The following is a 14188-nucleotide window of genomic DNA, read 5'->3' on the forward strand; positions in this document are numbered from 1 at the left end:
TTGCCTCATGCGCCCCTGCACATGGGACAACATTACATGTTGCCTCATGGGAACAACTAGTAGTAGCTGTTTGCTTGTGTTTTCAACCTGTATTTGTTGGAAACCTCGTACTTTCACTCTCTTAAACTTTAAGTAATAATGCATTATAAATAGAGACCCTTGCATACTATTTTATTCATTTAGAAAGCTAGTGGTACAAGGCCATAGCATCAAGAGCTTAAAGGCAGAGGATCCCCAACCTCCTTTTGTTCTTCCTCTATAGTATGTTTTTATATTGTTTTGTAATGATGTATGTTGTCATGTGCAACTAAACCTCTTTGATTAGGGTCCACAATGAACTACTTCTTGTTAATAAAGTTTTTATTCAATTTATAATATAAAGTCTAATTCAATTCGTATACAGAGGCGGACCCAGGTGCAGCTGAGGGGGTGCACCTGTACACCCTGAGTTTTTACTACTTGCACCAATAATCCTACTTTTATGTTATTTGCACACCCTCAAATTTTTGCTTTGCACCTCCTCACCCAAGAGGCCAAGACTTAATCACACTCATGCGTCTCATTGAATGGTGACATTTGACTTTTAAATTTTAATGTTATTAATTTTATCATAAAAGGACTTTAATAATGTTATTTTCTTTGATATAGTAGACTTCCCATGAAGCCAAAACGCATAACATTGAAGTGATTTCCTAAGGCTTTTGACTCAATTACTCACGCCACATCAAATCAAATGCACTTGTTATTTCCTTGTAGATAAATAATATTCCCTCCATCTCAAAATAATTGAGTTATTTGAGAAGAAAAAAATTGTTCCAAATACACTCTAATTAATAATAAGCAATTCAACATATTATATTTTATATTTATGATAATGATGAATGCATTAGCACTTAACAAAGATATTCATCCATTTTTTCTTTTCTCTTTTTCACCACTACATTTTCTCTTAATATATGTGAAATAAACAAAAGACTTCGTTATTTTGAGACAAAAAGAGTATAATGTAAACAAAAAAAAAATCTTTCCACTCGCTAATTTCTTGTCATATTTTTACTCTTTATCTTTTGTATATAAAGATTATGATTATTATGTATGTATGTATAAATTATAATTTTAATAATTGATAAAGTTAAAATTTCGCACCCCCTGACTCGGGGTCTTGGATACGCCACTGTTCGTATATGTATGTTTTTATACTGTATCTTAGATGGAGGCAGTAAGATTGACAACCTGAATTTCATTGGAGCAAGATAATAGTGAATTACTTGGTTTCTAAATTAATTGAATCTAGGTATGAATTTAGGGCTATAACTCATCTTAAGGGAACCCCGCAATTGTAAATATTTAAATAGCGGGGATATTAAAATAAACTTCCACTAATTCATCAAAGGTAAGTTATAAACTAATAATTACTCAATTTAATTTCCCACAAAGATAAAGGAGATTCAAGAATTCCCTAATCACCGTTACACTTCTGAATCACAACAACATAATCTCACATTGGGTAGGACAATTAAAACTCTGCAACCACTCTAATCATTTTTTTATTTACTTTTCAAATAACTTCCGCTAATTATCGAATTAAACGACAAGCCACATGAAGACAATAACTTTACTACATTATTACTTGATACGATTTGGTGCATTGTCTATTAAAAAAATCCATCAATGATAGCGGAACAATTAAAATCAAACTACAGGCTTGAAAATATGTTTTTTTTTTTTTTTTTTTAAGAGTAGGCTTGAAAATATGTTATTACTTGCAAAAAGAATAAATACAAATTTTTTTATTTTAGTAGTGATGTAACTCTTTTTCCAATACCATCTTCATTCATTATAGCATTGTTACAATTGAAAATCCATATGTAAGAAACATCGTCTTGCTTCAAACTACCAGAGTATTACTTGTTTGATGCAGCATACTCCATCAGGGCATTTAGGTATTTTTGTGGTTTTAAAGAGCAATTTCAGAAGTGAAAATAACATTTGAGTCTTTCTCAAGCGTTGTAGTGAATAGTTGAGTTGGGACTCGATGGTATGAATTTCCCATTTAATTCTAAAACAATGGTAGACACTTTCAATGGTGGAAGCAAAATACTAACTCTATATTTGAGTTTAACCGAGGGCAAGCATATTGGGTCGTTTGTGAATTAGCACAAACAACCTCGTAAATACTAAGTGTTTTTATTTGCGTCCCACCATATATCATTGACTTATTATCTAATGAAATGCTATGAATTTATTTCCTTTAAAAAAATGGTCATGTTAACTTTTGCCCTTAGGGCACATGTTAAGCATTAATTTTATTCCTTTAATGGTAAAAATTTATTGAAAAATAATTAACATTAAACATTTTGAACAATAAATTAACACAATTTCCAACGAATAATTTTTATTAATAAAATTCTTAACATACACTCTAAAGACATAAGTTAACATTTCTCTTAACAAAAATTGAAACCTAAAAATGGTTCTAGGTTGACAAAACCATATGGAGCATAGATATCACATGTAGTGAATTTGAAGCGGCGCTATTAAAGTCTGTCCCCGCAGTATGCTGAGCGTCGTCATTAATAAATCACATACTCGTGAAACATGTGCTCAAATTAAATGAGAAAATAAATAACACAACACTCTTAACTAACACTTCGTTTTCCTTAATTTCTCTCTCTCTCCCACTTTTTAATATTCACCCCTATACTTTCATTTTTCTTGTGCTTTAATTTACGTGTTGCAAGTGCTTATAATATTCCACTCACACACTCAAATAAATCCATTCATACGTATTATATATAGTGTAGTACTAGTGATGTATCACTAACGCTTCTTAATACTTTCTCCGTCCACAACACTTCACTGTTTATTGTCTCTCCATAACTCTCTTGGAAGAAAGATGAAGAAGAAGAAGAATTTGAACTTGGAACTTCGTCTTTTTCCTCCTTCCATTTCTGATATTTGTCCCACGTAAGCATCTTCTTCACCTCTTATCTCTTTCTCTTTCTTTAATTCTTGTTTCAGTTAATGAAGTAATTCTTATTTAAATATGTGAAATAAAATTAACATGTAGTAGTATTTGGGACATACGTGGTTCTAACTTCTAATTAGGTTTTTGTTTTCTTTTGGTTTTATTTTTGTTTGTTCAATGAAGAATGAAAGAAGAAGAAGAAAGTGAGAGTCCACAAGAAGATCATCAGCAGCAGTACAGGCCATTGACCATTGTCTATGATGGCAAGATTTCTGTGACTGATGCTACTGAGATTCAGGTTTGTGTTTATGAAAGTTCAATTTCTGATTTTGAAAATAAAATAACTGAGATCTCTTCTTTTTTGTTTTTACTTTTTATAAAAATAATATTGTTTTATTTGCTAATCTTATGTAGTTCTTAAGGTACTATATCTCTACAAATTAATATCTATGTGAGCATGAAAAAAGTGAATAACTAATGATTAATGAACCATATCATGTAAAAATATTGCATATACTAGAAAAATAAAAAATACATATATAGCTAGCTTTGTATTTATTTTCTCTTAAAAAAAATGCATATGGTCTTATCACACATAAAGGTAGTGTAGCTAGATTTAGTTAGTGTTTATATGTGTATGGATGTATACAAGTGGTTAATAATTCATACAGCACTTAGATTTTCATCTCTCAATATGTTTTATTTTTAAGGAAAATGCTAGTACCTTTAAGTTATTTCCTTAAAAAAAAAGCACCTTTTAAGTTATTGTTTAAACATTCAAAATAGTAATTTTTATATTTAAAAAGGGAAATTTTAACCGGTGCCTCCGGGACATTGATTAAGGAATTATAAAAGGAAATGTTTTTTTTTCTTATGTAAATTGTGTATTTTTTACTTTTTGAAACTTGAAAAAGTATTACTTTTAATGCTAACTTTCTTCTTTCTAACTAATGTTTGGAGCACTGGTGGTTAACATGACCCAATTGTGTAATAATGACTTTTACATGTGTTTGATTTATATTTTTAAGACAATTTTTTTTTATTATAGATTCCTTAAACAATGTCCTTAGGGCATTTGTTAGCAAGTTTTTTTTTTTTTTTTTTTAATTTAAAAAATATGGTTGTTTAATCCTCTTGAAAGTGACCAAAAGTTTTTTGTGAGCAATCCGTTTTGGTTGTAGCTAGTTGATTTAGCGGTGATTACCTCAATCAAACTTTCATTCAAACTCTCTCAATCATCTCCGTTTATCTTCTCTCTTTTAATCAAGAGAGAAATAAAGAGATTGATTTTATAAAATAAAATAAAGAGATTAAGAAAATACCGAAGGAGAGTTTGATTAAGAGGATCCAGTATTGTCATTGCATATATGTGAGTTGCTACTAGCTAGCTAACTACCACTTCCCCCCTCATTTTGCATAAACTTTATTTTCTATTTTGATAAATTTGATTAATTTATTATAAAATGTGTAACAATGCACTCCCCCTACTAGTGTTAAATATAACCAAATATTTTTTTTTTAACTAAATATAAATTCTCACTATATTTAATGATGTCTATTCTAAATTACCTTTCAATTAATTTTATTATTATTTTTAAATGACTCTTCAATCATCATAAAACTAATTTTTATGAAGAACACATTTGAGAATGCATTTAGATTTTCTATAAAATCCACAATATTAATTATATAACTAAAATTTTAAATTAAGTAGTTGCAAAGTTAATTTTTACTAGTACTAATAATCAAGACCAAAGATTATATGATGAATGTCTACCCTAAAAGACAAGTGAGAGAAAAACTACAAATTTAGTAATAAAGGGAAAATTCCTTATAATGAAAATAACAAATTGGTGATTGTTAAGCAATTCCAAGACAAACGAAAGATATAAAAAAAATCAGTACGCGGTCTACATCTGAACTGTCCTTCTGAATGAATGAAAGCTGGCCAAATTTCCAAATGCATTGCATACCCATTTGTTGACTCCAAAATTTGGGCACAACTATATATATATCCATGTTTTTTGATTTTTTTTCTTTCTTTATCAAGAAAGAGCTTTTCTTTTTCAACTCACCTTAATATAAATAATATATTAAAATAATAGCATCATCATCATTTAGTTAGGACTAGGAGGCACGTAGCTAGACCCACTATTTATTATAGCTATTCAATTTTCACGTGCCATATTGTGTCACTCAAGAGATTCCCTATCGTCAATAATAGTTTGAATTAAAATTGGAATTAAGTAGTTGGGTAATATAATGTGAATTATATATATATATTGCAGGCCAGGTCCATTTTAATGCTTGCAAAAAAAGAAATGGTGAGGACACCAACTGGATCATCATCAGAGCCATCTTCACCATCAGTGTTTAATTTGTATAGCCCTAGTACTTCTCTTTCCATGCAAAAATCGTTGCAGAGGTTTCTCCAAAAGAGGAAGAATCGGATTCAAGAAGCATCCCCTTACCATCTTAAGATAAATCAGCAGAATTAATTAATTAATCAAAAACTACAAATTAAAATTTTGCTTTTGTTGTGTTAGATCACCTATATACTAGTAGTATATCTTTCAACAAAAGGTCTATGTCAAGTTTTTCAACTGCTTGTAAATTAAGTAGCATTTGTTAATCATACATCCTCGTGGACATGCTGTGAAATCTGCACAACTTTTGCCTATTGTTTTAAGGTTTTAATATTTAATCAAAGAAATTCTACGGTTCTGTCCAAGAAAAATTGTGAAATATTGAAATCAAGAGTTAAATAGACTAAAAAATAATAGCAACTAGAGTCAATAGAGATGAATATGGTTGGTAAAATGTTAGCTCATACTTGTAATTAAGGGTATGAGTTCAACATGACTTTTAAATATGGTTCAAGAAATAACTCTACCAATCCAAGAATTTTAGAACATCTTAAAGTAGATCAAGTATATCTTCATTGATGTACCACAATCTTGTGACATACTATTTTTTTTATTCCTATCTCTTCTATGATAGTAATTGTACGTGTATGTATTATGTGAGAATAGTACAATGAGTACTTAAAAACATAACCCACAACTCGGATTACGTGAAGTATCCCTAGACTTGGAGCATCGAGCTTCATAGGTTAAGGCAGCTGTTTCTTTCTTACTTCCATATCTCAAAAAAAATAAAATCCGTTGCTTCCATCCATTAGAAGTAATCCTATTTGAGGTTTGTCAGACACTAGAGGTTGATACATTTCATTTCTCAGTCGAAACAAAACCCTGTTGGTTCCATATCTCTGTTTCTATATAGTTTCGTTTCCTTCATTTTTGAGTTCTTAGTAAGCAAGACATGCATGATCCATTTATTCTTCCAATTTTTACTTCATTTTCCTTCATTCTTACTCTTTTTATTTGTAGTTTTTAAGTTGGAAGCAACAGGTTGATGAAGCGTAGATTTTGGGCCTCAAATCTCATATATGCATTTCAGAAAGAAGTTTATTTATAATAATGAAGAAAAAAAAGTAGCAGTTTCTTATGAATCATTCTTGCTTATTATGCAAAACAAATTTTTCTATTGGAGCATGAGATAAGAACAAAGGTTACTATATACTAGAACAATCTCTCATAACTAGGAGCAATTCTCGGGCGGTCCCACTCCGTGACAATATGGTCTCGAGTTATATCTCCTTGATGCTATACATCATTACTTTCACAACACAATTTATCATGTGAAAATTACATATAAAAATAAAAACATCACTAAATTCCATGTGAAAGAATCCCTACCCCACAATTTTATCTGAGTGTGTAACGGAGCCAAAAACAGAACAGAGTGGGGTTTACACATGGTGACAAATGATGAGTCCGCACATCAAATGTTAAATATGTCAAAAAATGAGGAATCTTTGAATTTGGTCGGAAAATCATGGCTCTTGATCTACTTGATCTCTCAATTATTATCATACAATATAAAATATAATGTATTGTAACATCTTAGATAATAAAACTGTAAGTATCTACAAAAATATTTGAAATGTTGAGGCGCATATTCAAATTTAATTTTCACTTCACAACTTTAGTGGATCCATTTTGAAGAACAATGATCCATTTTAATATAACAAAATTTTAAATATATATTTTTTACTATTTTTTATTAACAATTTCGTTAACATATATTTTTAAACCCTATTATAAAATATGAAACAATCCAAAATAAAATTAAAATATGTGAAAAATTATGAAAGTCGATAAAGTATGATTATTTAAAAGTGAATTTTATACTCTAAATTATAAATAATAACAAAATATTTAAATTTAATTATCGTTCACATTTAAATTATAAAGAAATGAATTTATTTTTCTTAAATGATAGTTCAAAGTTAGTATATATCATAAAAATATTTATTTATGTTAAAATAGATTAAAGTGTAGGACATATTTAATTATTAAGGGAGGGGATTGCAATTCAAGCATCTCAAAGGGGTGGGGAGTATAAATTTTACTTTTCAAGGGAGGGAAGTGTATATTTTAACATAAGAGGGGAGGGGAGTGTAATTCAAACATCTATTAGAGGAGGGGAGTGTAATTCAAGCATCTCTTAAAAAAGGGGAGTGTAATTTACTCAAAATATAATCGTGCACAATAGTCGTTACGATATAACAATAACATTATTTACTATACTAAAAAAACTAAACAAATCTTGGCTTTGTTCAATTACCAACTATTCAAAACATTTTTTTTTTATTATATAAATTAGTGTCTCCTAGTAACTAATTCATCCTCTTTCTCCCCCAATTACCACCATCCATAAATATATGACTTTTAGGTATGGGGTTTATTCAAAGATTCAACCAATTCAAGTAGGACATTTTTGGCAGTGTTTGGCATCGGGTTTACCAATGGCTCGGTGTCTCTTTCATTTCTCCAAATGATAGTCGCGACCATTCTCATCAATTTGGTCACATGGCTGGGTTACCGAGAGCTACACATTCTTTCTTCAAAGTTATATGGCATGCTTGCGTTTGGACACTTTGGAAGGAACGAAACAACATAATTTTGAAAAACAAAGCATGGGATTTGTCTCAATTATTAGACGATGTAAAGTTTGTTGCATAGGCTAACTTCAGCTTTCAGTTATAATGACTGGTAGCGGCACCCTTTAACTTGTATGGGTGTTATGGAGTAGTTTCTATTCATCTTTGTAGATGTGTTCTATTTGGTAACAGATACTGGACTTGTATTTCTTTTGAGGAGCGTTTCTCTTAGCACACCTTATGCAAGATGAATCGTTCTTGGTGATTATTAATTTTTTTGGTTTCTTAAAAAAAAAAAAAAAAAAAGGTAGGACATGTACATCTGTGCGTATGTCCCACGACCTTGTTTGACAATTTTTATGCTCTTCATCTTTCTACGATATGTGTGTCTGCGTATTCATGAAGTATCTCATATTTTTCCGAAAATTCTTAAGATCATGGTACTTCTACAATACATATCTGCCGGTATCAGCAGAATATCGGTATCAATATGTATTTGATACAAATACTTCCCTAATTTTAGAGTATACGACTTCATAGGTCAAGAGTAGCTGTTTCTTTTTTCCATTATCTATGTTTCTGTAGTTTCATTTTTTTAGTTCTTCTTATTAAGCAAGACATGCAAGACCCATCTGTTCTTCCATTTTAACTTTATTTTTCAGATTTTCAAAGGTGTAAAGCTTAGATCTTACTCTTTTCTAATTTTATTTGGATTCAATGTGTTGGAAGCAACAAGTTGATGAAATGGGTTGCTCTTGAACTAAGGTGGGAGGAACCAGAATCCCCCTTCTAACTTTGTTCATTTGTAGCTGTACATTGTTTAGAAAATATCTTATATTTTTGTTAAAATTTATGGTAGAATAAATTTAAAGTGAAGTCTCATAAGTACATCCTAGATAGATATCTATGAATTATGAGACCTTTCCCACCATAGACAACCATTCTGTCTGCGGCTTCGTTTCTATCACACCTAACCTGCAAGAGGCTATTATATATCTAGTTTGCATTCCTTCCCTAATACTCTAAATTCCTTTGTTACAGACTACAAAAATTAAAAAAGGAAAATCAGTTCAATCTTTTTTGTGCTAATGTTGATGAACAAAACTAGATTAAGAATTTGTATTTCTTGTGAGTTGAAGCAGAGATATCATAGACTTTGTTTAACAAAATTAGAAGATAAAATAGTTGATGACAAATAACTAGTCAACAATAAATAATCGAAATGATTGCTGAAATTTTGTTATTTGGCGTCACATCTAATAATAACATCCGGTTATGAGAAGTTTCTAATGACTTAAAAAGTAGAAGTATCTTATGGATCACTCATGACTTATTATGCAAAATAAAGTTTCCTATTGAAGCACCAGACAAGAACAAAGTTTATTCTAAATTCCTATTAACATCCGGTTCATGATGCGTGTTTTCTTCTCAGGTGGCTCCAGCCATTTAGGAGAACAATCTCATAACCTGGGAGCAACTCTTTGGCGGTCCAACTCTGTGACAACATGGGCACGCGATATCTCCTTGAGTGAACGGCAACCGCATAGTGCCATAGTTAGTTCAAACTCATCACGAAGTATCTGAAGCACTTTCCTTACACCAGCTTCACCATCAGCAGCCAATGAGAACACCACAGGTCTTCCAATCTGATCGATCATATTTCAGATCAGAGGTAAATATATAAACACAATCAATGTTGGGCTAGCTTTAGGCCCATGTCGGATAAACAACTTAATTTTGCGCTTATCATTTTTCCTCTAATGAAATACTTGTAAACCACATCTCTGATTAATTTGATTATTTAGCATTTTCTTAAGCCCCTGGTCTTTAGTCCAAATTGGCTATAAGCTGGTCTTCAGTGATAAGACATTTTATACATTTACCTTTTCGTTGAATTTGGAAATGATAAATCTAAATGATGGAATATGCTTTAGTATGAAAATAGGGCCATATGCATCATTTTATATCTCTAACTTAAGTTTGATTTTCTATGATGGTTGTAAGTTGTATAGAATCATGTACTTACAAATACACCAGATGCTCCGAGAGCTAGTGCTTTAAAAACATCTGTCCCTCGACGGACTCCACCATCCAGAAAAACAGGAATTTTTCCATCTGCGGCTTTCACAACCTATTCAAGACAAGCAACAAAAACCTAAATAAAATCCATTCAATAGTTAAAAGTAAAATGTGACATTAATAAAGTAGCATTTTCCACATCTCTAAGAGATTAATAAAGATGGGAAAAACTAGTAACAACAATATTTCCAATATGTTAATTATTTTTAGAGAAAACATTATTCACTAGGATCATAAAGTGAAGAGGAAAAGAAGCAGTGGTTTAGACATATATATGAGTAAGGAAACAAGGCAATGAAAATGAATGGTGAAAGTTTTAATGCTGTGATGATAATGAGTAAGAAAGATTCACAATATTAAAGCTTTAAAGTTTTAAATTTTAAATGCAAAATACTTGATTAATTAAAAATAAACAAAAAATAGACAATATTTAAGTTCCACAGTCAAGAAAGAGGAAATGAGGACCTAATACACTTTGAAGAAGAGATTTGTTTCTATTCGAAGTAAAAAAGGGTAAAACCAATTGCTATAAAACAGTCGTTGTGGTAGGATCCGGGCAAGAGTTTCAATTTAAATTAATATGAAAATTTTGTGGAGGTGTTTAGTTAAGATGATGTACCTCTTCTAAAGCCATAATAGTTGCAGGGACATAGTCAAGTTGGCGAGCACCATGATTGGAAACGATGATTCCAGCAGCTCCAGCTTGTATAGCTAATTTTGCTGCATTATCAGCATAAGAATGTTGAATTATATTCAAGATTGTAAAAACATTCCTAACAAATATCAAATGGACATGAAGCATTAGAGTGTTTGTGTTTAATAGGCTTACTATCTTCAGAAGTAAGTACACCCTTCACTAAAATTGGCAACGAAGTGATTGTTTGAAGCCATTTCAGATCCTGCAATAAGGTTTACCATTGTATTAATTAATCACTTCCATATGCAAAATACTGACACAGGCAAGGATATCATATATATATATATACATGTGAAGTATCCAAGTCACCTTCCAGTTGAGTGACCGGTCAATTTCACCAGAAACATAAGAGGCTAGACCAGAATCATCAGTCTGCAAGGTGATTACAAAAGTAAATCACGACAGTAACAACAATAACAAGACTATCAGTAATGGAAAAAGCCATCTGATTTCTGAATTTCATACTAATCACAAACCTTATCAAGCTTTCCAAGTTCCAACCCTTCAAAGTTTTTCAACACAAGGTGCGATGGCATTGTAAATCTGTATAAGAAGATTTATCAGTTCAATTATGTTGATCTATGTAAAGTTTTGTAGAAAGGCTATTGCTGTTGAAATTTTCAAATGATTCTCAACCTGTTTTTAATATCAGCCTCCCTGCGACCAAGAATTGGAGTGTCCACAGTAAGCGCAATTGCCTTGAAACCGGCAGATTCAGCTCTTTTCACAAGCTGAGCAACTACATTTCTGTCTTTAATCACCTAAGAGAAGATAAGAAAAGAACAACAATAGATTAAGTTATAAAACAAGATAGTTGACAAGGTTAGATAATCATATCATTGCTTGAGTAACTGTAGCAAGAGAATAAAATTATGGTATTAATTATTAAAGGAAGTGTGCAGAATTGTTCTATAAGGCTATTTAGTCAATGAAAAAGAATTGCCTTATCAAACCTTATGATCTTTGCTGGTATAAATTGCAGGAAAAATGAAAACAACAAATTTTCCAGTGGAAGGAAGTGAGAAGGAATCAAGTCTTAATTTGCCACCACGTTAAAACATTCTTACAAGTGCAATGATAAGACTATACGACAAATAAAAAATTCATGTTACAAATAAAATCCTGTTATAAACATCACAGGAATTGTTTGTGTATTCAATGAAGAGACATTGTGACAAACACATGAATTGGAAAAGGCAATATACTCACATAGAGTTGGAAAAAGAAATGAGCGCAATATACTCACATAGAGTTGGAAAAAGCGAACCCCAGGTCCTGTTGAAGCAACCTCCTCAACACTGGAAGTAGCCCATGAGGATAGTGTCTGTTACAATAACATCAATACAACAATCATCCAGAAGCTAATTAGGCCTAACAAGTGCATTGGGATTAAAACAAAAGCGGAAAACAAATATGATGGAAACCAAACCATGATTGTGCCAGCTGCTGATGCTGCCCTAGCAGTAGCATATTCTCCTACGCAAAATTGCAGTAAACATAAATAGTTTTCAATTGGGAAAAAAGTTAAGAAACAAGAATTTCTATATGATAAACAGTTGGAACTCTGTATGGGAATACAATACATAATCTATAGTTAGCATTATGATAGTACTGTGATTGTATATAACAACAACAATATAACACAGGATGCAATGCCAATATCATCCTTATAATGTAACACAGACCAACGAGTTCAATAATCGATGACATTGTACCTTCAGGGTGAGCCATCTTTTGCATGGCTGTAGGAGCAATCATGATAGGCATCGATATATTAAAGCCTAATACAGTTGTTGTCAAATCGATCTTGCTTACATCCCTAAGAATTCGCGGCCTGAACCTGTTTTCACAAAACACAAATATTGAAAAAGGGTTTCAACAGAACAAACAAATGAAAATCAAATAAAAGAAGTTTGTAGGGAGATTACAGAATCCTGGAGAATGCATTTCGGTTCTCTTGCAAAGTCCATTGATCTTCTGCCCCTGATACAAAGTAGTCGTAAACCATCTTCGGCAATTTTTGCTTGGCAATTGCCTCATACTCATTCACATTAGTTATCAAATCCATCTTCCTAAGGTCAATAAAACAGAATGATTAAATAACATGAATTCATTCATACCACTTCTCTCCAAAACCAAAGACACTACGTAAAAAATCATTATACCAACAGTGTATATCAATTAATTCACAAAAAAAAAAAAAAAAAAAAAAAAAAAATCACTACATAACTTCAATTATCATTTATGAAACAACACAGAGTGGTATATTTTATGAAAAAATAAATAAAAAATGAAAGAAAAGTTATAATTTCATGTAAACTAACTTCAAGTTTAAATGTGAAACCCCAATTTCTGGTATTTTTCAGATTGATGAGTATTTGCAGAAACAGAAGCAGTTCTAATATGATACAAGACTATGATCCAATATAAATATATGCATACTGTTTAGAGCTACAAATAACGTGGAATTAAGCAAGAAGAATAAAACGCAAATAAAAGTTATAATTTCACGCACCTTTGGATTGAAGAGGATGAGAAGAAAAAATGTTGAGAAAAAGTAAAACAAGAAGTCTGAGAGTGTAACAGAGGCAAAAACAAAACAGAGTTGGAATTATTATATAATAGTGACAAAATGATGAGTCATTATCAGCAGATCAAACGTGAAATATATCATACTAATTATGTCTCTCTCATCTAATTATCCCTCAATTATTGTACAATATCTATAGTTTATAAATTCTTATTAATCTATTAAACTAATATCTTTTTTTGGTAAATATTAACAAATTTCTTTTTTCCTTCAAAAAAAAAAAACAAATTTCTTAATAATTGGCCTTTCTCATATTCTGAAAGTAAATCAATAAGAATTTGTCATTTAACTCAGTTAGTAAGGACAATACATAAAATATGCAATTCAATAATAATAAATAATCAGTGTAAAATTAATTTACACCGATGATCCATCGCTTATTTTCTCATAGTTTAAAAATTACATTTTTATATATACATTTTTCTTTATAGAAAGAAAAAAAACTATATTCAATATTTAGGGCTAGAGACAATGAACCAATTTAAAGTATGGAAGATTTTAAGATTCAAAAATCTCCTTTGAATTGGAACCTTTGAATCCAAAAATCTCCTTTGAGCTAAAATTACTTCTTCTTTATGGGTATAAATCACTTTAACAAATGGCATACAAATTTAAAAAATATTATATATTATAAAAAATATAATACGTATTATTAGTTTATTTACAAAATGTTGTATAGTACTTAATTTGTCTACTATTTATCTTTCTCGTACTTAATTTGTATCCATCGATCAACTTAGTCCTTTTTTTTTTTGAAATAGTCAAACCCTCCCTCAATTTTCTTCACATTTATCAAATGAATCCCTCCATTAAATCTAGATGTTAGACACGGTGACGTACAATGTTAAA

General features: G+C 30.8%; 2 protein-coding genes across 5 annotated transcripts; one reads left to right on the plus strand and one right to left on the minus strand.

Moving 5' to 3' along the window:
- Positions 1–2665: 2665 nt before the first annotated feature.
- Positions 2666–5705, plus strand: LOC120577353 (protein TIFY 5A). Its single transcript, XM_039828558.1, has 3 exons — positions 2666–2967; positions 3152–3266; positions 5257–5705. Exons 1-3 carry the CDS (start codon positions 2897–2899, stop codon positions 5464–5466), a joined length of 396 nt encoding a protein of 131 aa, XP_039684492.1. The 5' UTR covers positions 2666–2896; the 3' UTR covers positions 5467–5705.
- Positions 5706–9158: 3453 nt separating this feature from the next.
- LOC120577617 ((S)-2-hydroxy-acid oxidase GLO1) lies at positions 9159–13420 on the minus strand. 4 transcript variants are annotated; one of them, XM_039829286.1, is made up of 12 exons: positions 13265–13420; positions 12678–12821; positions 12465–12589; positions 12179–12225; positions 11996–12073; positions 11386–11510; positions 11226–11292; positions 11059–11121; positions 10882–10951; positions 10672–10772; positions 10000–10104; positions 9159–9619 (listed from the first exon to the last, which is right to left on the minus strand). In XM_039829286.1, the coding sequence occupies exons 2-12, from the start codon at positions 12815–12817 to the stop codon at positions 9434–9436; spliced, it is 1107 nt and encodes a 368-aa protein (XP_039685220.1). In that variant the 5' UTR covers positions 12818–12821; positions 13265–13420; the 3' UTR covers positions 9159–9433. The 4 variants fall into 4 exon arrangements, with proteins under 4 accessions (XP_039685220.1, XP_039685221.1, XP_039685222.1 ...); XM_039829287.1 differs by lacking the exon at positions 13265–13420 and adding an exon at positions 13074–13096; XM_039829288.1 differs by lacking the exon at positions 11059–11121.
- Between the last annotated feature and the right edge of the window lie 768 nt (positions 13421–14188).

The sequence above is a fragment of the Medicago truncatula genome, chromosome 8 (genome assembly GCF_003473485.1).
Source record: "Medicago truncatula cultivar Jemalong A17 chromosome 8, MtrunA17r5.0-ANR, whole genome shotgun sequence".
NCBI lineage: Eukaryota > Viridiplantae > Streptophyta > Magnoliopsida > Fabales > Fabaceae > Medicago > Medicago truncatula.

Excerpts from the sequence above, each read along its gene's own strand:
- LOC120577353 (XM_039828558.1), top strand. The coding sequence starts at position 2,897 with ATGAAGAAGAAGAAGAATTTGAACTTGGAACTTCGTCTTTTTCCTCCT. Across the intron at positions 2,968-3,151 it reads ATTTCTGATATTTGTCCCAC|AATGAAAGAAGAAGAAGAAA; the intron begins GTAAGCATCTTC and ends TGTTCAATGAAG. Across the intron at positions 3,267-5,256 it reads CTGATGCTACTGAGATTCAG|GCCAGGTCCATTTTAATGCT; the intron begins GTTTGTGTTTAT and ends TATATATTGCAG.
- LOC120577617 (XM_039829286.1), bottom strand. The coding sequence starts at position 12,817 with ATGGATTTGATAACTAATGTGAATGAGTATGAGGCAATTGCCAAGCAA. Across the intron at positions 11,511-11,995 it reads TTCGCTTTTTCCAACTCTAT|GTGATTAAAGACAGAAATGT; the intron begins GTGAGTATATTG and ends ATCTTCTCTTAG. Across the intron at positions 10,952-11,058 it reads ACCGGTCACTCAACTGGAAG|GATCTGAAATGGCTTCAAAC; the intron begins GTGACTTGGATA and ends ACCTTATTGCAG.